At 27.6% G+C, this 26,896-nt stretch overlaps 3 protein-coding genes across 6 annotated transcripts; 1 reads left to right on the top strand and 2 right to left on the bottom strand.

The window, feature by feature from the left end:
• Positions 1 to 198: 198 nt before the first annotated feature.
• Positions 199 to 15,278, bottom strand: LOC103571481 (rho-associated protein kinase 1). Of its 3 annotated transcripts, XM_053738210.1 has the most exons (12): positions 15,212 to 15,278; positions 14,851 to 15,040; positions 14,205 to 14,520; positions 12,535 to 12,695; positions 12,119 to 12,457; positions 10,601 to 12,035; positions 9,886 to 10,301; positions 9,179 to 9,820; positions 8,668 to 9,078; positions 8,363 to 8,582; positions 8,035 to 8,257; positions 199 to 662 (listed from the first exon to the last, which is right to left on the bottom strand). In XM_053738210.1, the coding sequence occupies exons 3-12, from the start codon at positions 14,383 to 14,385 to the stop codon at positions 575 to 577; spliced, it is 4,116 nt and encodes a 1,371-aa protein (XP_053594185.1). In that variant the 5' UTR covers positions 14,386 to 14,520; positions 14,851 to 15,040; positions 15,212 to 15,278; the 3' UTR covers positions 199 to 574. The 3 variants fall into 3 exon arrangements, 2 of the variants coding, with proteins under 2 accessions (XP_053594185.1, XP_008547875.1); XM_008549653.3 differs by lacking the exon at positions 15,212 to 15,278 and having other exon boundaries at positions 14,851 to 15,179; XR_549050.3 differs by lacking the exon at positions 15,212 to 15,278 and having other exon boundaries at positions 579 to 662; positions 7,955 to 8,257; positions 14,851 to 15,179.
• A 263-nt stretch (positions 15,279 to 15,541) lies between these two features.
• Positions 15,542 to 19,047, top strand: LOC103571480 (BTB/POZ domain-containing protein 6-A). 2 transcript variants are annotated; one of them, XM_008549650.2, is made up of 5 exons: positions 15,542 to 15,901; positions 15,990 to 16,898; positions 16,975 to 17,370; positions 17,473 to 17,643; positions 17,732 to 19,047. In XM_008549650.2, the coding sequence occupies exons 2-5, from the start codon at positions 16,005 to 16,007 to the stop codon at positions 17,897 to 17,899; spliced, it is 1,629 nt and encodes a 542-aa protein (XP_008547872.1). In that variant the 5' UTR covers positions 15,542 to 15,901; positions 15,990 to 16,004; the 3' UTR covers positions 17,900 to 19,047. The 2 variants fall into 2 exon arrangements, with proteins under 2 accessions (XP_008547872.1, XP_008547873.1); XM_008549651.2 differs by having other exon boundaries at positions 15,543 to 15,901; positions 16,975 to 17,364; positions 17,732 to 19,046.
• A 244-nt stretch (positions 19,048 to 19,291) lies between these two features.
• Positions 19,292 to 24,789, bottom strand: LOC103571479 (protein O-mannosyltransferase 1). Its single transcript, XM_053738221.1, has 5 exons — positions 24,345 to 24,789; positions 23,958 to 24,142; positions 22,322 to 23,885; positions 21,960 to 22,261; positions 19,292 to 21,891 (listed from the first exon to the last, which is right to left on the bottom strand). The coding sequence occupies exons 1-5, from the start codon at positions 24,459 to 24,461 to the stop codon at positions 21,705 to 21,707; spliced, it is 2,355 nt and encodes a 784-aa protein (XP_053594196.1). The 5' UTR covers positions 24,462 to 24,789; the 3' UTR covers positions 19,292 to 21,704.
• Between the last annotated feature and the right edge of the window lie 2,107 nt (positions 24,790 to 26,896).

Below are 26,896 nucleotides of genomic sequence, written 5' to 3'. Positions count from 1 at the left end.
TAAAACATAGATCCACGATTATTAATGTTTAATATTTAAAAAAATTATTAAAAATCGTGTGATCTATTTCATTATTTAATCTGCGTAATATAGATTACATACAAAAGTAATAATACTATACGATCGATTTATTTTTATCTAGTATAATAACAATTATGAATATTGATGGTAATTCCTGATATTTACATTAAACCAAAATTAAAAAATAAAAATAGCAAAATTTTATTTATAACAAAGTCATTGATTACTTGAAATAATTAATAAACAATTTTCTTTATATCGTTGGCAAGGAGAAATAGTTTAATGTATAGTAGTGCAATTATCTACCGACTCACATCAAATAATAAAATGGCAAATATTTAACGATTCATACATAAAAATATTAAAATATAGTAAGGCTGCCTAAAACTTTCATTGAATTATTGATGTGAGATTCTCTGATTGTTCAGTCAGAAAAAAAAATAACAATAAGGCATGATTAATATATATTATTATTATTATTAAACTATTGGTCCTTTAACGAATGGCCAGAGATCACAAATGACAAAAAGAATTAATAAAAATATTTAAAATATCATTTGCCCATACTCGCATTTGCTGGTAGAGTAGCAGACCTCTGCTGAACAGTTAAATATGGCTTCAAGGTAGATCTTGTTGATTCTCTAGAACCACAATTTTGTAATTTATATGAAAAAAAAAATAATATTTTAAAATGTCAAGCTTTAATTTTATATAAATCCCAGAGCTACAACTGCTAAATGAAAAATAAAAAAAAAAAAGCAAAACGGCTAAACAGCTTGATATATATAATAATTGACAATCATGCAATTTACTGACCTGTTTGATGATTTCACAATAAAAAGTAAAACAATTACATTAGTATATATATATATATATATATATATATATATATATATATATTACTATATATATATATATATATATATATATATATATATATATATATATATATATATATATAGTAATATATATATATATATATATTACGGTGTGTCAAAAAAAATTGATTTTTTTTTCTTTAGGTCTCATCATAGTCCCAAAAGTTTTTTTGGGATCTAAAAAAAATCTTCCTAAAAAATTCGGACGATTTCTCGAGAATTGAGCTGGCGGTTTACAAGTTAATTTTTCCATTTAAAATACATGTGAAAAAATCTTTTTTTAGTTTTTCGAGGGGAAATCAAAGAAAACATTTTTTTTTTTCTAATTTTGACTTCCATATCTTTATAGGAAATCATATTCGCTACAAAAATTTTCGAATAGTCATGCTCGTAACTACAATACAAAAAAGTTACGGGCCTCCAAAGTTTGAAAAAAAATCATTTTTATTTATGTATAATTATTATTTTTACTTTATTGTTATTTAATTGGTGGTATTTTATGTTTTCTAATTTCAATTTGCAGTCTTTCATAAAAAACCTATATTTTTGACTAATACAGATAAAATAAAAAAAGTTAATCGTTACGGTTTTAAATTATTTTATACCTTGAAAGCTCGAATACTCTTTTTTCTTTTACTTTATGAGCATGCTTAAATAATAATTTCTTGCGGAAAAAATTGTGAATTCTGTAAAAGATTATAATTAAAATTCGAGAAAAAAAAAATTCCAATAATTAAACATCAAAAAAAGTACAAACAATAATGATACGTTAAAAAAAAAAATTTTTTTGTTGAACTTTGGAATCTTAAGCAATTACAATTGTAACTTTTTTTGTATTGTAGTTACGAGCATGACTATTACGGACATTTGTGTAGGGAATCAGATATCCTATAGGGCTATGAAAGTTAAAATTGGAAAAAAAAAATTTTTTTTTATGTTTCCTCGAAAAACTAAAAACTAATTTTTTTACGTGTATTTTGAATGGGAAAATGAACTTTTAGACCGCCAGCTCAATTTTCGAGATATCGAGCTGATTTTTTAGGAGGATTTTTTTTAGGTCCTTAAAAAAACTTTTAAGACTATGAGACCTAAAAAAAAACAAATTTATTTTTTTTTTCTCAGAAATAAATTCAAAAGTTTCATTTAGATATAAAAATACGCCTGTGAAAATTAGAGCTCTTAATATTAATAATAACAGGTTCCAATCGCACTTTTCTATTTTCCATATGAATAACTTGGGAAATATTATATTTGCGTCTTCTAATTTTTATAACTAGCTAACGATACGTCATAAGAATAATCTGCAGACATATTTTGGTAGGGAATTAAATGCTTTACAAAAAAAAGTATCTTATCATTTTTTGATAAATCCATCTGTTCAAAAGTTATTTGAGCTTGAAATCGAATTTAAAGTAAATTTTGAGATCTTTTTACTTTTCCGGCGAAACTATCAAACTTATCACAAAATGTCATAGGATCTTTTTTATAAATAATTTTATTTCCTAGAAATTTTTTAAAAAAAATAATGTTCCCATCGATTTTAAGAGCTTGGCGTTAGAATGAAAATAACTAGAAAACAATGCGAAATTTTGAAAAACGTTATGGAAAATAATTGCTGAGAAAAAAATTATCTACAAAAAAGATCCTGTGGCATTTTGTGATAAATCTGATAGTTTTGCTAAAAAAGTAGAAATATCTTAAAATTTACTATAAATTTGATTTCAAGCTCAAATAACATTTGAGCAATTGGAATTATCGAAAAAGGATAAGAGACTTTTTTGTAGAGCATTCATTTCCCTCTAAAACTATGTCAGTATATTATTCTTACGACGTATTGTTAATTAGTTATAAAAATCAGAAGACGCAAAAAAATTATTTTCCATGTTATTCACTCGCTATAAAATTAGTAATTAGTAGAAATACTAATAATTTGAACTCCATATTGCCGAACGGTAACAAAAATTCATTACTGAAAATAATTTATTGTTCTCGCACTTATTGTAGTTATAAATAAATAAATTATGCAAAATATCATAATTTTATTAATTACATTATTAAAAAAAAAAAAAACTATTGAAAAATATGTGTTTCATACCTTCACGATTTATATTGTCGAATATTATTGTAAAGTTTTTTTACAAACTTACTCAGAGTTAATTTTAAAACTCAAGCTACAATTAGCTAACAACTATTTATTATTCAACACAAGATTTAAATGTCTAATGGTATATTATACAAGGCCAATGGTATATTATATCGTATATATCACAGTTTATACTATCGAATATTATTGTTTCTTCAACTAATTTTTTATTATAACAGTTATTAGAAAGTAAGAAAAAAAATTTATTTTATTATTAAAAAAAATAGTCGGTAACCCGAAAAAAACAAAAAATAACCAGATAGAAAATATATAAATTAAAATTTATCATTTATATTTGTATAAATATATTTAATATGCATTCCAATAATAATTGCATAACATATCGTAGTAGTGCAAGTAAAGTTTTGCAACAAATTGTAATTTATCGCCGCCTGTTTTTATATTTCGCTCAAGATAATTTGTTAATTACATACTTATCGTCTTGTACATTTAATAAATATATATACAATATGTGCGAGTCAAATATAATTATCTAACATTTTACATGTTTTAGAAAATTTAACTGCACAATATAATTATTATATATTTTAAACCAAATAAATATAGAATATAAGACATATTTATTATTATGGATGTTGTGAAATTTAAATAAGAATTTTAATAATAAATAAAAAATATCAGGTAAAATTTTTCTCAGACTATAAAATAAAATTAACTAGTGTGTGACATCACGAATTTTTTAAACATGTATTAATTACTTTTTAACTTTAGAAAGGTCGGTAGTTTTTTTTTTTTTTTATAATAAAAAAATAATATATAGATATATAAGACTTGTGCAATAATAAGTTTATAAAAATTTGATACTTTAAACTGACAGATAATTTATTTTAAATAAAATATTTAGTGTCACCTGTATTACTCTATCGCTTGTACAATTTTTTACGTAGACAAAAAATAATCATTAAAAAAAATTGTGATGAATAAAAGTTTTAACGACTATCTGGAGATACTTTTATCAGTTCATAGTTCATTTGATTGATTACAGATTTAACGCAGGTCATTGTTAATTACAATTAAATGAAAAAATTAATTATTATTTACCTGAAAAAGAATTTTAAAACAAATAAAAAAAATGTCATTTAATATGACAAACTATTATTAAGTGGTATCCTATTATATTATTGTAATATTTGAATAAATTTGCAACGCTTCAGCTGGCCATAGCATTCGTTATCTTCAACCTCATAATAAGACTCTTTCGCAATTTATAGTCAAACATGATGACAATGGTAGAACCTCAACTCTAATCATTGTTTGTTTCCTACTTGATCTTGTAACAATATTAGACTGTAATTTTTTAATGTATACTTTCATTACCTGACAATACTGATAATAAAATGAGTAAAAATTTCCATCGTGTTGGAAAAAACACCGGTATTTATTTGGTATTATAAGTTCATTAGGAAATCAACTGATCCAAGTAATCGTCAATTATTATTATCATCATATATTATCTACTGGCACAAAATAAAGAAAGTAGTACCGGCGTAAAAATATATATAAGTGTAAAATCAAAATAATGACTCAATGAACAAATATATTAACGATGGACTTGTGGTTACGTAGGTTGTATGTCATATTGTTGTCAACTAGACAATACTATGACATATATGTATGTCGTAATATTGTCAACCAATAGCGTCCAGGCATGATGGCAAACATCACAATACACTAGCCTGCATTTTAATATTAATCATTCATATTTTGCACACTTCAAGCGCGAAAGCGCTTTATGATCACTCTAAATTTTTTGACTTATTCACTTACACTTTTGACTTCCCGCTAAGAAAATCGATGATTTTCAAAAATTTCGGGAAGTTATTGTTTTCACTCCGATTTGCGAAAATCGAAATTCCAACAAATGTCGACGTTTTGAGGTTCTAGGAAGCTATTCTGATTAAATTCAAGATGATGTCCGAGTGTGTGTATGTATGTATGTATGTACGTATGTATGTAAATATTTTGTAACTTTTGAACGGATGAACCGATTTTGATCGGCAGGGTGTCATTCGATGCGGCATGTTAAATACTATAAGCACTGAAAATTTGAGCTTAATCAGTAGAGTACGTTCAGAGATATTTTATAAATAAAATTATTTCAAAAATGTTTTTTTTTAATAACTTATAATTCGTTCGATGGATTGATTCCAAAATCTAATCAGCTCTAAAACTTTGTAAGTTGCGTTGAATGCCACCTCAACCATCAAAATCGGTTCATTCGTTCAAGAGAAACCGTTAACGAAAGAATTAAAAAAAATTTTTTTTTTTAGTTTTTTTTTAAATTTCTCAAAAACCTCTTGATAAGTCAATTTTAAAATTTGATCAGCGTGAATTCGTTCGAGAAATATCGTTGTAGAAAAAATGGTAAAAAAAATTATTTTTCGAAAAAAAAGGCATACAAAAGTATTTTCGAGCTCGAAAATGTATTCTCAACAATGATTTCGAGCTCAAAGAGCTCGAAATCAGCGGGAAGTTTTGGGGCTGGCCCGCAGGGTATTTATCACTGACAGACCGATTTTTTCTCGTTTCATTTACAATTTACTTATATATTAGCATTCATAAAAAAATAATATTAGATAAAGATTAAAGTGCGATGCGGAACCTCTTAATGTTAATATCAAGAGCTCTAATTTTTACAAGTGTATTTTGATATCTAAACGAAACTTTTAAACCTGTTTCCGAAAAAAAAATTTTTTTTTTTTTAACAGCCTAATATATATATTAGGATGATCCGTTTGAAAGGAACATTTTTTTTGCTCCCCATTGAAAAACTTGTTCTATATGCTAAAACAAAAATTCAGTCCAATTTTGAATTCTCAATATCTATTTTAAAAACTGGAACAACGTCGTCAAAGTTTTTCCATGCTAAAAGCAAGATAATTAAGATTTATCAGTCTAAATCATTGATTCTAAGGTTGTTTGGACTATAAATAACCTGAAACAATTTTTAATGATACAATTACACTAGAACTGTATAGGGAAATCCGTTTCTAAAAATACGATCTCTCTAAACGAAATTGTTAAGAAATTTCAAACATTCTAGCGATGGTGGTCTACTCGGGAAAATAAATTTTTTTTACAACGAATAGTTTTTACCTAGAAATAATATTAAACTATTTATCCATTTAAAAATATCAAAAAATTAATGAGAAGTATTGAGCAATGTGATTATTCATATAGTTAATTGAAAAATTAATAAATTAAAACAATATGTCAATAGTAGGGGCCCTGTCAATAATGGGGGCTTTTACCTTAGAACAAAATTTTCGATAGGGAACAAAAAAAGTTCGTTTCAAACGAAGAACCCTTATATATGGGGCATTCCACGCCAAATCGGACGGTCTTGAAAATTGTTTTTTCCGATTTTCTCAATTTTTAGGTATTTTTTAGTAGCCTTCAAAAGAGGTTTCCTGGTAAATTTTGAGATTTTTTTGATTAATGGTTCAAAAAATATCGAATTTTCAAAAAAACCGCTCTTTCTATGGTTTTTTGATCATAACTTTCGTAATAATGGTCGAAATTCAACAGTTTTTTTTTCAAAATTTTCGTTTTTAGATGACCTTTACAGGAAAAAACACAAAACAAATATTCGAAGGGTTTTCAATCGTGTTTTTAAAACTGTCTATTCTTCGATTTTCTTGAAAATTTTCTATCTTAAACTTCTGTCCATTCTGCAAATTTGAAGCCCGGTCCAGTAGTGGGCCTTGGATAATTACTATTTTTTTTTCGCTATAAATTATTTTCAGTATCGATTTTTGACACTGTACACTTGTTTTTCTTATATATTATAAATTAATTTCGATATTTTTTTGTTTTGAGTAGGGATTTAAAAGCAGTCAGTAAAAGATAATACTATTTATGAGCAGTTATAATAAATGTTTTTATTTATTAAGAAGCAACTATTTTGAAGCAAAAGAAACATTAGATTTGCTATACAATACAGCTGAGACCATTGCAGGAGCTCAAAAATTTCATATAATTATGTGAAAAAACGACGGAGCTATGTTAATTAAACAGTACTCTAGTACATAAAACAATAGTTAATGTAAAATTCTTAAAAGAACACGGAAATAATTAAAAACGCTTTTAATACAGTTTCATCGTTTTTTCACATAATTATATGAAATTTTTGAGCTCCTGTAATGGTCTCAGCTGTATTGTATAGCAAATCTAATGTTTCTTTTGCTTCAAAATAGTTGCTTCTTAATAAATAAAAACATTTATTATAACTGCTCATAAATAGTATTATCTTTTACTGACTGCTTTTAAATCCCTACTCAAAACAAAAAAATATCGAAATTAATTTATAATATATAAGAAAAACAAGTGTACAGTGTCAAAAATCGATACTGAAAATAATTTATAGCGAAAAAAAAATAGTAATTATCCAAGGCCCACTACTGGACCGGGCTTCAAATTTGCAGAATGGACAGAAGTTTAAGATAGAAAATTTTCAAGAAAATCGAAGAATAGACAGTTTTAAAAACACGATTGAAAACCCTTCGAATATTTGTTTTGTATTTTTTCCTGTAAAGGTCATCTAAAAACGAAAATTTTGAAAAAAAAACTGTTGAATTTCGACCATTATTACGAAAGTTATGATCAAAAAACCATAGAAAGAGCGGTTTTTTTGAAAATTCGATATTTTTTGAACCATTAATCAAAAAAATCTCAAAATTTACCAGGAAACCTCTTTTGAAGGCTACTAAAAAATACCTAAAAATTGAGAAAATCGGAAAAAACAATTTTTAAAACCGTCCGATTTGGCGTGGAATGCCCCATATATACATTTGTAAAATTTTAAATCTATCAGCAAGAAAAGTAAGTATTCAATGCATAGAGTATTAAAAATTTTTTTTTTTTAATTTTTAACAAAACAATAAGCGCTAACCTCACTATACCCATTCATGCGGTGCCACAACACAAGAGCTAATAAATTTCCCTGAAGCTGTGTCTGTCGAATTACGCTACCTTGGAGATACACGTTGTCCGGTGCCATCTATATGTGAATTTGCTTTATATCCACACTTTTGTATACGTCTTGACAAACGTGCTACCCAATACTTTTGATCATCTGGACTACCAGCAAGTAAAAGTAACTCTCGTGCACTAGTAGGATCGTAGTGAAGTTTACATGGCGCTATCGCATCTTCTTTTTTATCTAAGTGTTCTTTATGCACTTTTATATGACATCCTAGGCAAGAAAAAAAAAACAAATAAATAAAGTAAGTACTCAGTTCAATTAAACTAAAATTGATGGTTAAATAGATAAAAAAAAAGATAATACAAAAGTTATTACTTCGACATTCTAATGCTGGTGGTGGTCTAAACATATGCCATAATTGTTTCGAACATACTTCACAGGTTGTAGGCATATGATAAGATATTGAAATGAATTCATGACCCTTAATAACTGGTTGCATACCTGGTTTTTCAACTAATTGAGTAAGTTCTGGAACTGGCAATGCATTACCTTCGTCACCAGGACGTCTTGCTTCACCCTCGCCAGCATAAAGTAACTATAAATAAATTTATAATATGCTATGAATGCATAGATTACTTAATAAATAAGTATTGATGCAACAAATAAAATAATAAATATACCTGAAATATCCGAGGAATATCTTTGGCGTCTGCTCTAATAACATCTCCCTGAGTTACAGATCTTACGTGAAAAACTTTACTTAAATCCAGTATTAACACTGGATCAGCATTTATTTTTTCATGTTCACTATTGTAAAAAATAATTTTTTTTGATGAAACAACAACATATTGTTTTTTCCACCCATGTCTCTTAATATTTTGTTTATTCGGCACATTTAACCAGCCTTCAAGTCTCATGGCACCATGTTCCGGTAAAACTGAATCATCACCATCATTTTCAATTGACGATACACTGGCAGTCTCCGAATTCATTGACGATATTTTCATTTGTAGTGTTTCTATTTCTGAATCCTTTGAATCTAATTCCATTTGTAATCGGAGTTTTGCTTGATTTTCTTCAACAAGCTGTGCCTATAATAATATTAAAAAATTTATATAATATTAATAAATAAATAAAAATACAGGGGATAAAAAAATGTGTGGGTACATATGTATATATAAATATATATACTTGTAAATCTTGTAAATCCTTTTGCCATTTAGCTGCCAATTGTCCATATTTTTCTCGTTCTTGCGTAAGTTCTTGTTGTAATCGTCTACAATCTTTTTCTTTTTTCCGAAGGTCTGCTGAAGATGGTTTATTTTTAGTTTTTCCACCAGCAGAAAAATCTTTTCTTACAACAATTTGTGTTAATTTATTGATAGCTTGTTCTTTCAACAATGTCTCTGTTTTTAATTTACTACTAAGCCTATCAATTTCTTCAGCATTTGATTGAAATTTAACGAGTTGTTCCTGAAGTTCTTTTATCCTTTTTGCAGCATCTTCCTTCTCTTTAGCATATTGTTCAATACTCTTTTTCAGTTCAGACTCACCATCTTTTAAACGATTCAACATTTGTTCCTTAACAGTAATTTCATGGTGATGTTTAACTAAACCATCTTTATATTCTAATTCCTTCATCGTTCTTTCTTTTTCTAAATCTGCAACGGTTTCCTCAGCTATTGATCTTGCTAGAGCTTCACTATCACCTCGAGCTAAAGATAGTTGTAATTGATGCACTAGTGAACTACGTTCTTCTTCGAGTTCTTGTTGAAGTCTCGTCTTTTCATCCAATTCTTCTCGAAGTTCTTGAGTCTGCGTTTTGTACAGTGTCTGTATACAATAATTATATCGTAAAACATCATTAACTTAATTAATTAATAACATTTAATACTTACAGAAAAATAAGCTTCAGCTTCTAACTGCTCTTGAAGTTCTTTTGTTTGTAACAAATCAACATTACGTTGAGTTTTAAGATTATTTAGTTCTTCATCAATTTGTCGTTTAGCTTCACGTAATTGGCTTACTTCATTAACCAACTGTTGCTCACGTGCACGTAACCTTCCAGCATCAGATGACTGTTGCGCTAAATCCGACTGAAGTAAATTTCGTTTTTGTTGTTCTTGTTCCACCTGACCCTGAAGTGCTTTAACTTTTTCTACTTCTTGTCTGTGTTCACCCTCTAATTTTTGTAGTCGTTGTTGTATCTGCCGATAATCCACAGACAGCATTGATGTTTGACGTTCCTTTTCTTGAGCAAGTAATTCAGCTCTTTGTCTTCCACTTTTTTCCTCACTTAGCTTGACTTGTAAAGCTGGCAATTAAATAAACAATCATACATTTATAATAATAATTTTTTTGTATTAATAAATTAATATTATTAATAACTACGTACGTAAAAATAAAAGTAATATCAATGAGCAGCAGTTATGATGAAAAGAATTTAAACACGTTATTAATTTTATAATTTTAAAACTATTACATGACTGTTAAAATTTATTATATTTTTGTTCATCGTTACCTTTTATTACGCAATTCATACGTCCTGATGCATGCAATAAAATTTATTTTTATTGTAAAAGCTATTAATTATTTTAATAAATTAAAATTTACCCTTAACAACTTCCATGTTAGCTTCTTCTTTTGATAGCATCCTCGATCTTTCAGTTTCCTGATGAGCTAAAACTTCTTGATTGTACCTAGCTTGAGCAGCTTTAAGCTCTAGAGTTAAACTGGCTGTTTCTTTTTCTAGTGCAGATACTCTCTCATTTAGTTGCCGATTATCTGTCATAACTTTTTCTTCTTTTTCTCGACTTCTTTCCAATTCAACATATAAAGAAGCTAATCTTGTTTCAAGCTCTGCAGTTAAAGTTGATGCTTGGGTTCGAGAACTTCGTTCTTTGGATAATTGACCCTGCAAACTCGCAACTTCTTGTTGTAAAGAATCAGTTTGTGCTTGTAATTGAGCTCTTGCTGCTTGTAATTCATTGGCCATTTGCTTAGCAGTTTGCTTAGCAACAGTAACTTCTGTTGCTTGTTTTCTCATTCTTGTTGCAGATTCTGTTTCTCTTTCTAATTTACTCTGCATTTCTTTTATTTGTTTCTCTAATGTTAAAACTCGTTCGGATGTTTGTTGAGAATTTGATGCATCCCGAGCTCTTTTACTTTGTTCTTCATCAAATTTTTTCTTTAAATCCGCTAACATTCCTTCTGCTTTTCTTCGAGCTTCTGTTTCATGCTCAATACGACGTTGTACTTCTTTATAACTATGTCGAAGAATAGTTAATTCTTTATCAGCTCTACCAGCTTCTTCTCTTAGTTCTGATTCTCTTTGTGTTATTGCTTCTAATTGAGCAGTAAGAGTACGATGACGATTTTCCATTGCATCAACTTGTCTTTTTTCACGTTCTAATAAATTTTCCAACTGTGAAATTTTAACTTCATCTGTTATCCCATTATTCATATGATTTTCAAGGCCGTCTACTGATTCTTTGCCTGAAGAAACAAGAAATTGATAATCACCAGAGTAAGTAAATCCTATAAATGGTAAATGATTGCCAGAAAAAGCTTTTGGTACAGGAAAACTTTCTTCTGGAGTATCTTCTTTATCAACGTCTTCAAAATTACTTGTATCATCGTCACCTGATAATTCAGGTACAACAGGAGGAACACATTCTCTTAAATTATCAAATGTCCATTGATCATTTTTAAAAAATGGATGTTTCTTTATTTCTTCTACACCATTTCTTCCTAAACGATTTGTACGATCAGTTAAAAACCCACAAATAATACTCTTTGCTGATTGAGATATATCTATTTCTTGAGGAAAATGAAGTGAATTACGATGATCCATTATTTTTGAATATGTACCAACAAGTGAATCAGCATAAAAAGGTGGATCACCAACCAACATTTCATAAAGAAATACACCTACAGACCACCAGTCACATTCACGACCATACACACCTTCACCACCCTGAGATTGAAGTACTTCTGGGGATATATAATCAGGTGTTCCAACGGCAGTATCTGATCTTACCAAACCATCCTATAATATTTAATAATTTATTGATATTTAAATTATAATGATATTCATATGCAATGATAATAATATTAATATTACTCTTTTACCTCGTCCATCCTCATACAAGTACCAAAATCAGCTAATTTAAGATGCCCATATTTATCAAGCAACATATTATCTGGTTTAACATCTCTGTGCACAAATCCCATTAAATGTATAGCGTCTAATGCTAGTACAACTTCGGCACAATAAAATTTTGCCCATTTTTCTGGCACATCATAACTAGACATTAAATTAACTAAATCACCACCTGGCATGTAATCCATTACCATATAAAGATATTTATGATCTTGAAAAGCAAAGTGTAATTGTACAATCCATTGAGAGTTGGCGTGTGCCATAATATCTCTTTCTTCCCAAAAAAATGCTGAGTCCGACCGTTTAATCTAACAATTATGTAAATTATAAATAATGAATGTTTATTACTATACAATAATTAGCTATATTCATTGTTTATAATTACCATTTCAAATTTACTAAGTAATTTCATAGCATAAACTTTTTGAGTTGAATTGTGTCTAACTAGTTGCACCTCACCAAATGCTCCACGACCAATGACTTTAATAAGAGTAAAATCATCTGTACGCATACGCATTTTGTTTATTTCACGTGCTACTGAATCATCTGTAACCAATAATAACAATAATAAATAATGAAAATAAAATTCATAAAAAAAACCTTTGTTTCATTTAACTCATGCAGTATAAAAATAACATAGTTATCCAAATGTATAAATGTATCCATGCATATTAGGGTGAGCCAAAAAAACCAACATATCGAATTTATGTCTTAAAAAGAACCTATATACCGAGAAAAAAATTCTCCCATTGGACAAAATTTTTAGCTTAATTTTAGAAGATGTCGGTAGCCATTTGGAATTTCCCATTTAAATAACACGCAAAAAAAATGTTTTTTGAATAAAAACATTATAACATTGGAACCGCGTGAGATAAAAATTTGGCTCTAGAATATTCTTGTAGGGTATTCAATTTCCTAAAAAAAAATCCTCGGAGTCGAATTTTTACACTTGATATTTCGTATACTAACAGGCCATCAAAGTCTAGAGTAAACAGAATCATACAAATTGAAGGCTTTATTATTAAAAATATCAATACTACGAGAAAATTTTTGGACTAAAATTTAATGAAGTAATCAATAAATTTGTTCTACATGTAGTGCAATTAAATCACCAGCAACATCCACATTGTAATAAATAATATTTTATTATCTATTAAAATAAAAAAAATATATAGGTCAAAAACTGGAATACAATGCAAATAAAAAAGTTGAATCTTTATTTGTTTTATGAAGCTAGTATGTCAATTGCGTTTTCTACTTGCTTCATCAAATTTTAGTCCAAGAATTTTCTCGTAGTATTGATATTTTTAATAATAAAGCCTTAAATTTGTATGATTTTGTTTACTCTAGACTTTGATGGCCTGTATAATGTTTTTATTCAAAAAAACATTTTTTTGCGTGTTATTTAAATGGGAAATTTCAAATGGCTATCGACACCTTTTAAAATTGAGCTAAAAATTTTGCCCAATGGGAGAATTTTTTTTCTCGGTATATAGAGGTCCTTTTTAGGACATAAATTCTATAGGTTGGTTTTTTTGGCTCATCCTAATACATATATTACCGACATATAAAGGACTATTATATACACTTTTTTATTAAATATGCGTACATATCATTTTAGCAAATCATAATTATATTTTAATTTCATTATTGCCAAATTTAGTTGATTTGTTACTTGTATTAAAAGCAACTACCTGTTAAAGTTTTATTCTTCTATGCAATAAGTCTCGAAAAAAATTAATTTCTTTACTTTAATAAAATTTATCATAATTTTCAGAAACCCATACTTGAAACTAAATATTTTTAACACAAAAAGTCATGTTTCGTTATTTAAATAATAAAGAAATGTTTTTTAAAAAGAAAGGTAAAAATAAAATAGTTGATGATAAAATATTTTCGAAAACAATTATTCATAAAAATTTCAATTCTATCAGGTGGTAATTTTTGGTGTGAATAACAAACTTATAAAGTTTGAACAGTATCAGTGATAGTAAGATCTAAAAATAATTTTCAATTGGTAAAATAACTACACAATTAAAATACTTAAACACTTACATCTAGTCATATAAGCCTCAATATTTTTCATGCGTTTAACACTTGGATGATCACAATCAGCCACAAGAGCCTGAACTGTGTCCAAAAGACAATCAATATTGGAAATACTCCTTGGATCTTTAATTTTTTCTTCTAAAGTTCTTAGGCGCCTTCGCCGATCCTCGTCACGTATCACTTCCATTTTAAAATACTTATTACTAATTCAATGACTCAAATATTGTCCTGTATCGTTCATTAAACCATGTATAAAATCTCTAAAGAAATTAACTGCAGTGAAATAATGAAAATTTAGCAAGTGCAACAAGGTCCATTGTATCTTAAAAAAAAAAAAACATTTAAAAATATCAACATTAATGATAATAATAACAATAATAATAATAGTAATAATAATAATAATAATAATAATAATAATAATATTTAAATAATTTTAAATGGTATTATCGGTTGAAATAAAAAAAAGCAAATAAACAGATTATATTTAATATATTTATTGACAGATCGTTGAATCTTAATAGTGATTCTAAAAAGCTAAGTGGGTATTAAAGAGGTGCTCCGAGAATTCACCAACAAAAAAAATATATGTTTACTCTTGTTTATTAATTTTAATAATTAATTAATAGATAAATTAAGAAAATAAAATACATACCTATTAAGATCAAAGCTAGATCTAGCACTTTGTTAACTAATTAAAAGCACAATAAAATGCATTATAACTCGGCATTAATTTGCCTTCATATTTACACACAGCTGAGCCGTGTATGCCGTGTATGCGCCATTCGAGAAATGTACCACTGTCATCAAATTCGTACTAAACTATACATTATTTTTCTTTTCTACTACAAGCAACATTAATATTATTTTTAATTTTTGTTTTTTAGTATATTGTTATACTTTAGATATTTTATTAAATTTGTAATTTAAATTTGATAAATATTAAAAAATTATTAAGTATATTTATCAAAGTTTATTATTAATTTAACAAATTTTTCAAAAAATTTAAAACATACGTATAAAATTTTTGATATATTATAGTTGATAAAACTATATCATAATTTTTAACTGACTTATATTCAGCACAATTACTTATTAACGTTTTTTATTTTCATACTAATATTAGATAAAAATAATAACTTTCGTTGTGATAGATATTAATTTTTAATAAAAAAATTTTTTTTTCTTATTTTTTGAAAAATTCATGTAATAATTATAGAAAATGTCAACGACACCGGAAAAAAACCAGGTACGGAAATAAAAAAGTCCCCTCTCTTGATATATACCATACATATAGATATGTATAGTAGGTATAAAGGAGGTAAAGAAGATCATATACCTATATAAGAATAATAAAATAAAACAAGATGGCGCAGATAGAAGTTGATCGAAGTTATGTACGCGGGTCGTTAAAAGAAAAGTTAGTGTTTAATTATTTTATTTATTAAACAAATACAAATATTAATTTTATCATTACTTCAATTACCAACAATAATAATAAATACTCATTGTTTGTATTTAATAGTAATAAAAGTTATGATTTTTAATTAAGTATGTATGAATAAATAAGTAATAGTGATGTTATGAAAATAACAAAAAAAAAATCTGAAATATAATTTGTTTTAATATTTTATCAAAACCTACGCATTTTAAGATAAAAGCAAACATCTTTCTACATAATTATTTCTTAGCTATACGTGTCATTTGTAAGTATTATTATTAGAATTTAGGTTTATGTAAGCTAGACAGTGATTTTAAATATAGTTTAAAATAACATATATATCATAATTAAAGATATATAATTCGAAAATGGGTCTACCGTGTGATTGGCAAATATCAAAACAAAAAATTTCTCAAAGAGGACGTTATCTATTGGAGTCTGGACAATGGTCAGACTGTAAATTTATTGTGGGTCAAGAACCGCAACAACAAATCCTTGAGGGTCATAAATTATTTTTAGCGATGTCTAGTCCTGTATTTGAAGCTATGTTTTACGGTAGTATGGCAGAAAAATCAGATCCAATTCCTATTCGTGATGTACAGCCAGAAGCATTTAAAACATTATTAGAATATATTTATACGGATAAAGTTGACTTAGGATCATTTGAATTAGCTTGTGAACTTTGTTATTGTGCCAAAAAATACATGTTACCGTATTTAGTCGAAGAATGCACAAAATATTTATGGTCTGATTTATCACCAAATAAAGCATGTAGAGCTTATGAATTTGCTAAATTATTTGAAGAACCAGTATTAATGGATAAATGCTTACAAATAATTTGTACGAAAACGAATGAAATTTTAAACGAACCAAGTTGGGATGAAGTTGAACTTAGTACAATTATTACGATATTTGAACAGGACGAGTTACAAATTGATTCGGAAATTGAATTATTTGTTGCCATTGAACGATGGGCTAAAGCTGAATGTAATCGTAAATCATTAAATCCATCTGATGCTAAATCTTCAAGATCAGTTATTGGTAATGTATTATCTAAAATACGATTTTTAACTCTTACTCCACAACAATTTGCTGAAGTTCCTGGAAGATCAAATCTTTTATCACGTGATGAAGCATTTGCAATACTTATGAATGTATCATCCAGCGGAAGTAATATTCCTATGCCTGAAGGATTTTCAACTAATCCATTACATCGAATTAAACCTCGAAGGCTATCAGGACTTCATAGTGGTCGAAGTCAGGTAAATAAACAATAAATTAGTTTTTTAATACTAATAATATTTTCATTTAATAATTATATAGCAAATTTTCTTATAGAAATACAATGGAGTCATAGGTCGACACGTTAGTCCATCAAATTTATCAAACCACTGGCAAATTTATCCGTCTACATCATTTAGTCATTCAACTCTAATTGCTAATCCAGATACTGATCGTACTGACAATGACAGTTCGTGGTTATCGTATCCTGCAAATGTTGAATTCAATGGAAGAAAAGAACTTGGTAGTTCTACTTCAAATGATAATCTTCCTACAGTACTAGTTGAAGGTGGAATCCGAGATGGCCCTAAATATTATTGCTTACGATCAATGGGACAGCAAGCAGAATATTTAAATCCTGGAGTAATGGATTGCTCTGTAACATTTAGTGTTGATAAAAATATTTGTGTTATTGGTGTCCAAGTTCCTACACAAGTTGCTTGTGAAGTAAATGTATATTTTATAATATTTATTATTATAAATAACTATGATGCGTAACTTTTGTGATATTTGATGACTTTCTTTTTTTATTTATTCATTTCTTATTATTAATAGGCTAATCAAATGATGCGTTCTGCTGATGGAACTTATACGGAAATTTTATATGCTCATCTACTTGATTCTGATGGTTCTCGATTAACTTATACACACTTTACAACAAAAGCTACTACTGGTACGTTGGTAGAAATTGGTTTTAACAGACCTGTTTATATTCAAAAAAATAAGGTAAGTAAATCGTTTTCTTAAAATATTTATAAATTGATTAAATTATCTAATTATGTAATAATTAAAAATTTTTCAACGGTTAATATAGATTTATCGTGTTGGAGTTGTCTTTAATAAGCCCGGATGGTATCCAATAGGAGATTGTGTTCAAAGAATGACATGTGATACTGTATTTTTTTCCTTTGGCGTTGGCAACAGTACAGATAGCGTCAGAGATGGTTTAATTCGATCAATTGTTTTTACTTACCATCAATAAATTTTAAGGAAAATGGAAAGTTAAGTATTTTTTTAAATTGTGATATAATAAAAATATGCCTTTTTTTTTTACTCTAATGATGATTTTCAATCAGATCTTTGAGGTCGCTATTATTTAATATAAATAGTTTATAAATTTAAAATTTAATTTTACAAATGACTAAAAAAATTGTAAATTGTAATGTACAAATTATTTAGTCCTAATTATTTTCAATATATGCCTGTAATACGTTAAATAAGAATAATAAATTATTAAATGGTACAAAAACATGAATTTATCCAACAAAGGGTATAGCCAGATAGCATGCCGAATCGGCCTCCACAGAGTTTTTTATCGACACTTCGGGAATCGATTTGGTACCAAACAAAAAAAAATTCAGTCAAAACTTCAGCTCAGAATCTCTAATAGTTTTCGAGTTATTCAAAAAATCCTATTTTTCAATATTGATTTTTTTTTTCAATAGTAAAATAGGAAATTAATTAAAAGCGATTTTATTTTTAAATAATTACAAGCAATAATCATAAAAAAATATTTTTGTTATGACTCCCAAGTAAAAAAGCCAATTTTTTAACAAAAGAAAGAAAACTAAAATATTTTTTTTGAATGCGATTTTGAAAACATGCGATAACCAAATTTTGCCAGAAGACGTCTTTTACGTCCCTCTGTACACAGGAATTTTTTTAATTTTTTCGGTAAGACTTTCTTTCAACAATTTCATACTCTTTGAATAGTAAACAAGTATATAAATAATCGTGTTTTCAATATAAAATAGATATTACACTCCGTCGATGATGCCCAAATTCTGAAATATGCGTAAAAAATACAATAAAATCATATTTCCGCTCATATTTTTCATAGAAAAATTCTAAAACTAATGTAACTAATAGTTTTAGTAAAATTCGATCAGCCAAAAGACAGATTTCATCTGGAAAAAGTGCGTCGAGTATGCATCTATCTAATACTTGCCGAGTCAGTAGTAGCTTAAATGTCGATCCCCGAAGTGTCGATAAAATACCCCGAGGGGACCCATTCGGCAAGCTTATCCGGCTATGCCCTTGATTTAGTCGAAAAAGTTGATAAATTTAAAAATAGTTTGTTGCTTTATTTTTTATTTTTAATATTTATTGATAATAAAATGAGTCGAAAAATTGTCAATTCTGATTTCTAGTGATATCTCAAAACTGAAACTAATATAAAATTTTTGGAAAAGATTATTTTTATAGTAATTTAAATCATGTTTTTAAGTGAAATATAAACATTTTGATTTATCAGAGAATATTCATATTGTTTTTTAACAAATTGATAAATTTTAATTTTTATTAATTAAAAATATAATACATACAATGTTAAATATATATATATATATATATATATATATATATATATATTAGAGCGTGCCATTATAGGGCAAATTTTTTTTTTCGACACAATAACATCTTCTATACTTGCGGGAAGGTAAAATAAGATTCCTATTGAAGTTAGAGCCCTTAATATTAATATATTTTACATATTTTAATGTCAAACTCTTGAAATCGATCAGAACACTATTTTTTTAAGAGCTTGACATTGAAATGGATATAACTAGGAAGTTATGCAAAATTTGAAAAAGCTTTATCAAAGATAATTTGTAGGGAATAAAATTGTCTACAAAAAAGATTCCATGACATTTTGTGATAAGTCTGATAGTATCGCCAGAAAAGTAAATAAATCTCGAAATTTATTATAAATCTGAGTTCAAGCTTCAATAACTTTTGAACAGATGGATTTATCAAAAAATGATAAGAGACTTTCTCTGTAGAGCGTTGAATTCCCTATAAAATTATGTCCAGAGCTTATCTGTATACAATGAGTCATTGCCGAGGTATAAAATTTCAAACTTGAAATTTTTTTTTCCCATGTTATTTAGGTGGGAAATAAAAAATCGCGATGAGACACCTGTTAATATTAAGGGCTCTAATTTTAACAGGCATCTTATTTTACCTTTCTGCAAGTATAGAAGCTGTTAGTGTTGAAAAAAAAATTGCCCTAAAATGGCACGCACTAATATATATTTATATATTAGTGGTCCAGAAACAAAAATTTTTTTTGCTCTAATCTCAAAAATTTTTCTAAGGTATAAAAAAAATTCTCGCGAAAGACCATCGTAATATTTCAACTCTACGAGGCGCGCTATCATTTCTTGTCTTTCCCTATAGATAGCATTTTAAAAATTGTTTTTTCGTTTTCTTCCGTCAAAACTACGAAAAAAATTTTTTTTTCTATTTTGATGTACATCATTTTATAGAACATTTAATTCTCTACAAAAAAAAGCTCTGAAATCGTTTTACCGTAATCCTAACGGGTAAAAAGTTATCAGGCTTTGAATTTCTGCAACGAAAGAAAATTCGATCAGATATGACTTGAGAACTTACTTTGTATTACGATAGATTTGATTATGTAATTTATATTTTTTCAATGTGCAAAAAATAAAATTAGATATACATATGTAAATACTAGCTTGTTCTTAAAAATTATTCATGATTCACCGTTTATAATTAAAAGAAAATGAGTTTATAATACATAAAGATGTAAAATCACCTGGCAACATTATTTTTTTTATCGATATTTACAGAGTAGCGATGAGTTGACTAAAAAACTAGAAAATGGCCATTTTTTGTGGGTTTTTCAAATTGATATTCAGGATAAAAAAAAATTTTTTTTCACAAAAATCGAAAATGGAGCTTGTAGGGTATTCATTCAAGTTTCTCAAACTGCCCTTTAAATTACTATGCGACCATTAGTTGCTGAGATATCGATAATCAAAGACAAAAGGATCCTTTTTCATTTGAAAGCTCATATCTTAGCAGCAAATTGTACAGAGAAACAAAAAAAAAGCAAATTATAGCTGAATAAATTTCCTAAACGAACCATGAATTGGTTTTTTCGAGAAAAATTTTTCCGGCCCCGTAGACCTAAAAAACAAAACTAAGAAATTTAGAAAAATTTTGTCTCGAGCTATTTCTAATGATTCCGCAAAAACCGTGGCTCAAAAAATTATTTTGCTGGAAGATCTTTAAACTAGAGATTTCAAGCTTCAATTTGCTTTTTTTACTTTTCCAATACGATCATTTTTCACGAAAATACAGACTGCCAAAAATCGCTAAAAATTTTATAAAATTTTCTTGTTCCTTTCATTTTTTGGATAAGTGTATTATAAATAGTTTAATAAATAATTTGATCAATTTATAAATAAATCTTGCAGTCACTAATAAATTGCCCCAGAGAGCTAAAAATTATTTCAGATTTATAGAAATTTAATAAATTATCCATAAGTAACGTTAATTACAGCAAATCGTTGCTTTATAACTATCCTCCTTAGAATTTACTTAGTTGCGGGTATTCAAAGCCCGATAACTTTTTACCCGTTGGGATTACGATAAAACTATCTCAGAGCCTTTTGTAGAGAATTAAATTTTCTATAAGCAGGTATGCATCAAAATAGATGAAAAAAAAATTTTTTGTAGTTATAACTGAAGAAAACAAAAAAAAAATTTTTAAGCACTGTTTATATGGAAAAACAAGAAATGATAGCGCGCCTCGTAGAATTGAATATATATATATATATATTATGTACATAAGTATAATGATGCACAATTTTAGGAAAACTGATATTATAGTACGATTTGTTAAAATAGAATTTTAATTTATAAATGTATAAAAAATATTACAAAATTATTGATCTAATAAAAAATTTTAATAAACTCTTCTAATTATATAACTATTTTTCTTAAATACTTAACGTATATTGATTGTGTATATTTTTTCCTCACAATTTATGCACAATAAAATCCCAGGTTTCACTCCATCTCAATTTCATTAAATCTTTAGCTGTTAATGGCGTCATACCATAGCTTAATACAATAAACTTTTGGAAAACAAAAATAATTAACGTCATCCATGTAATAATAATCAGTCTTATGAATAATACTAAAGTATTTGAATGATGGTATGAGCTGTAACATTAAGAAAAAAAAAAAAACATATTTTAAGAAAAGTTTGTTGAAATAAATTTTAAACTTACTTAATCAAGTAATATAGATGGTCTACAACTGCAGCAGTAAGCAATATTTTAAAAACTAAAGCTGGTAAATAATGATGTAAAAATAATGTACGCTCAACGAAAAAAAAAGGAGTAAAATGAAGAATGTATCCAGCAAAAAGAACTTGACCAATAAGAACTACTCGATTCCATTCAGTATCAGATATATCAAAATGACATCTTTTTCGCCGTATTAAATAAATTGTTAAAAGTATAGAATAAATAACAACTGCGACCGTGCCAGAGTACCAAATAGCTACATTTCCTAATAAATGTACTTGTGCCTGGAATAAAAAATGTATTTTCAAATGACAAATTAATAAAATTAAATAATAAAAACTTACGTTACTGTCATGGGCTACCCAATAAGCAATTCCTCTGGCCATTAACGGCCACTCTAAAGGACCACTCGAATACATATGACTATTTTGACTTTCTTGTCCACTAAATACCATTTTTATCTGAAGTTCAATAAATTTTTGCCAAAATGTAAGATGAGTAGCTTTAAGTGGTATCATTTCAGCATTTATTAATTCACGTTCTCTCTGTTTTTGATCTTCACTTTTAGTATATCTATGCTCTTCAACATTCCAAACAGCATCGTCTTGTTCAATTATTTTATCAGCAACAACTTCATGCTGATTAAAACCCCAATCAGGTAATTGTCTTCCGCTAAATTTTAATGCATATTCAGTACCAACATGAATTAAACGCACTTGACTTTGAATGGCATACCAAGTATCACCAGATTGATCACGATTTATTATTTCAACTCTCCATAAATTTTGTGCTGGCATCGAAACATTATAATCAATATAGCATGATACTTCTTGACTCTGTGGTGTCATCGCAGCAGCAACATCATGAGAGTTGAGAGCTCTACTAGTAATACCATGAACTAATTGGACAACTTCACCGTGTTTTAAAGGAATAATAGGTCTTGTTACTACTAAATCATTAAATTCTGGTCGCTTTACAATCCACCAATTATTCACATCCTTAAATGAATAACAAGTAACTTGTTGCTGATGAGAGCTTCCTCGTCCATCAGGATATCGTAATGGATATAAATGATTATGACTATGAAGCCAACATGCACGTCCAAATGTATGACGTAAAGTTATTTGACTTCCATGTGTCACTTCAGTAGGTTGACCTTTAGTAATGCTTGCTAGCCCGCCCTCTAAACTTGCTTGAAATGCACTAGTCATTACTGCATCATGTGGTCCAGCTTTCGTAAGAACAGAAAGATGAATATAAAATACTCCTAAATATACTGAACTAAAAGACAGTATAATTACAAATATTCGTGCAATTAAATGACTCCATAATACTGTATTAGAGAGAGTTTTTTTACTTAAAAGTTTCCAATAATCACGAGTAATAATAAATATTGCAAGTATTAAAGAATATAACCCGACGTATTTAACACAAACAGCACATGTTAAAGAAATAATTCCAAGTGTTAACCAAATCCACCAAGCTAATGTATTTGGTTTATCCATTATCTTATGAAATTTCAATATACACAATAATCCAAATAATGAAAATTCGACAAGTATACTGTCCATTAATATAAACCGTGATTGAGTTAATAATGCATTATCAAAAAGAAGCAGCAATCCAGCAATTAATGCACTCCATGGTTTTAATCCTAATTCAATAGCTAAATGGTAAGCTGTAGGTACCATAAAACTTCCAAACAACGCAGGAACAATTCTTAATGCAAATAAAGGCACTTGTTCTGCATATGGACTTCCAATTCGATCAAATTTAAATTCTCCATTAAATCCAGATAAATATGCTACTGCTGATATCATTTGCTTTCCTAATGGTGGATGAGAATCGAAAAAAAATGTTCTCTTCATATAAAGGCCAACGTATTTACCAAAATGAAGTTCATCAAATCTGCAAAAAATAAAGTAAAATTATAATAAATACTTTTAATTTTTACTGACAACTTATATTCATTGGACTTACACAATACTCCTAGGTTCTTCCAGTCTATAAATTCTAGTTAAAATACCAGCAACTAATAAAATTACAGCAATTACATCAAATTCTAAACTAATAATAATTCTTTTAGATGGGACTAATGTTGGTTGTTCAGTTTCAACTTTTTCCATAAATTCTTTTAATGCTAATTTTTCTTCTTCGTCATTATTCTAGAGTTAAAAAATAGTTAAATATACTTAAAGTATATACAAATCCCTTATTAAAAAAAGTGATTTAAAACGATTTTTAATGTTAAATGTCCATAAGGGCTATTTGAGTGTGTTCAAAAGTATTTAAACTTTTTTTTTCTAATCACTTTAAATCGCTTCTTTTAATAAGGGATCTATACCAATAAGAATATATTTTTTTTACCTCATTAGTTTGATTTTTGCTAACACAACTCTGAATTTTAGATTGTTGATAATCAAAACTAGCGGATTGACGTATCATTTTCTCATTATTTTTTGACTTTCTATTTCGAACTTCCATTGTATTAATAATTAAAGATATATAATTGATATTTTTGTATGCCACGTAAAATTTTAATCTCAACCTACTGAATTTCGAGTGAAAATAATCATAACGGATTGCAGCCTCGTTAGACAGATCAAGAGAACAGTTATTTTATCCGTATACACCATAATGTATAGTATATATTGTATACATACAACACATTTGGACATACTTACATAGGTATATAGGTATATACATGGAGAGGAGACTAGAGTAGAGGAGCCCTAACTTAAATGGTAAATAACCTCAAAAGTCTGTATAAGAGCCTTTCACGGCGAGGTGATTCCAAAGTTGGCCGATAGTGAGCGTGATCTTACAATAGTACGGTTTGAATGAGTTGAGAGGAAGATTGTAGGCGGAGTCTTTTTTGAAAAAGAAGTGGTATCATGTCACTTACTGAACGCTTTAGAGTGGCGCCCTCACAAAAAAAAAAAAAAAAAAAAAAAAAAAAAAAAACTATCATTCAGAAATCTTTAGACTTTCTATATTGAACTCACTCTAGGTGCATAAATTAAATACATTAAAAAAAAAAAAAAATCTCCACATGTAGATTTTTAAAAAATCTTCAAATTTCTTTTTTTTCAACGATTCATGAGACGGATGTTCGTCGCCAAAAATTTTAAAAGAAATTTCGAAAATTTGACAGAAACCACATTTAAATCATCGTAAATAGTCTAAGATTAATGAATGAAAATTTCTTTTTAATAATTTGTAATCCTTAGAGAGCCATCTCAAAATTATTTTTCTACTAAAAAAAAAAATTGTTTGAAATCTACCGCTTAAGATAGTTTGGCATCTACAGCTCTCAAACTTGACCCCTACTTTTTTTATTTTTATTTGAAAAACTGTACTTAAATGTATTTGAGAAAAAAAAAACAGAATTTTTTACCAGGTCGTTTAAGAGATATAATTAATTAAAATCATGTAATTATATACGGGCTCTTATGGTTGTCCTTATTCAATTTTACCGGAAATCAATAATTTGTAAAAAAATTGACAAACTTGACCCACAAAAAAAAAACGTTTTATTAGATAATTTGATATCTAAAGCGAATACTAAAAAAATTTCAGAATGATTTACCACACGGTTTTTTTTTAAATTAATTTTTTAATATGATCATTAGCTATCTGTCTTTGTTTATAGACGGACACTTACTTTCTTTCATGTCTACTAGGAAAAATGGCAGCTTCGTTGTGCGCGCTAGATTTGAAATATTCACTGAGACTAACTTATTAAATATAAATATAATTAATGTCAAGACAATAAATAATGTAAATGAATTATTTACATAAATCCAGTTGACATTTGTTATGTAGTGATTATGTTTACCTATTTAAAAAGTAAATAAACAAAACATGTTAGAGAGATCATGGTACCAACTGTAAAAAATTTATGACAGTTGGTATAACCTCGAACTATTCAAGTCAATGTAATATATGTAAATTTTGTAATTATAATTATTTAACTTCAATTCATATTGATTTTGTCTTAATTATTACTAATATTAATTATAATTATAATTAATGAAAACAGATGTTTCATTTCTTGTAAAAAAAAAAAAAAAAAGTCATTTTTTTGACTTGGGATGCGAGTGCCAAACTACCTTAAAGATCTCGTGTTATGTCCTGGGAGGTTACTAGGATCGGAGCTGACGCCACCTCCTGGACAGTGGGCAGTTCGTTGTCACGCGGAACCAAATTTTGAATTTGAAAACAGTGGATAAATTTATTGTTTACTACGATGATGATGATTATGATTGTTATTTAATGAAATAATTAAACTATGATTAAGGATAGATGTAATTGATAAAATAACTTTTATCTGAAGACTGAATTTTATTATAAAGTATTGATAAAACTTGATCAGTAATAACAGTTGTATTCGTGAAGAGTTCTCGGAGAGAAGTAAAGTGACATCAGACGGCAGAGAGATCTCGGACCTCCACTCTCCAACTTCTCCCCACTACTCTCATGTTCACACTCATGCTTATATGTATAAATACTTATATATCTATGTTCTTTACTAAATATTATACTTATACATTTATACTTTCTACTAATACGAATTTGAGATATAAGCTTATACATTTACGTTCTTTACTTTATCCATTCTATATCTTCTTATTACTTATATTATTTATATTCTATTTTCCCGTACTTGGATACAATCATTCGGTTAAATATTCTAGACTATCAGAGGTGTATTCTATAATTATTCTATATTTAGTTATTCAGTACGATTGACATTATCATTTATCGTGAAGCATCATTATAATTATTCTAATGCTATATTTCAATATTTCTATTAATTCATTTATTATATGAATCACTCTTTATTTAATATAAAAATATATATATTAACAATAATAGTTAAGTTCCTGTGATATGGTTTTCATTTATAAATAAGATTT

The sequence above is a fragment of the Microplitis demolitor genome, chromosome 4, assembly GCF_026212275.2.
Source record: "Microplitis demolitor isolate Queensland-Clemson2020A chromosome 4, iyMicDemo2.1a, whole genome shotgun sequence".
Lineage (NCBI taxonomy): Eukaryota > Metazoa > Arthropoda > Insecta > Hymenoptera > Braconidae > Microplitis > Microplitis demolitor.
Note: the sequence above shows the minus strand (reverse complement) of the source record. Positions and strands in the feature narration are given on the sequence as shown.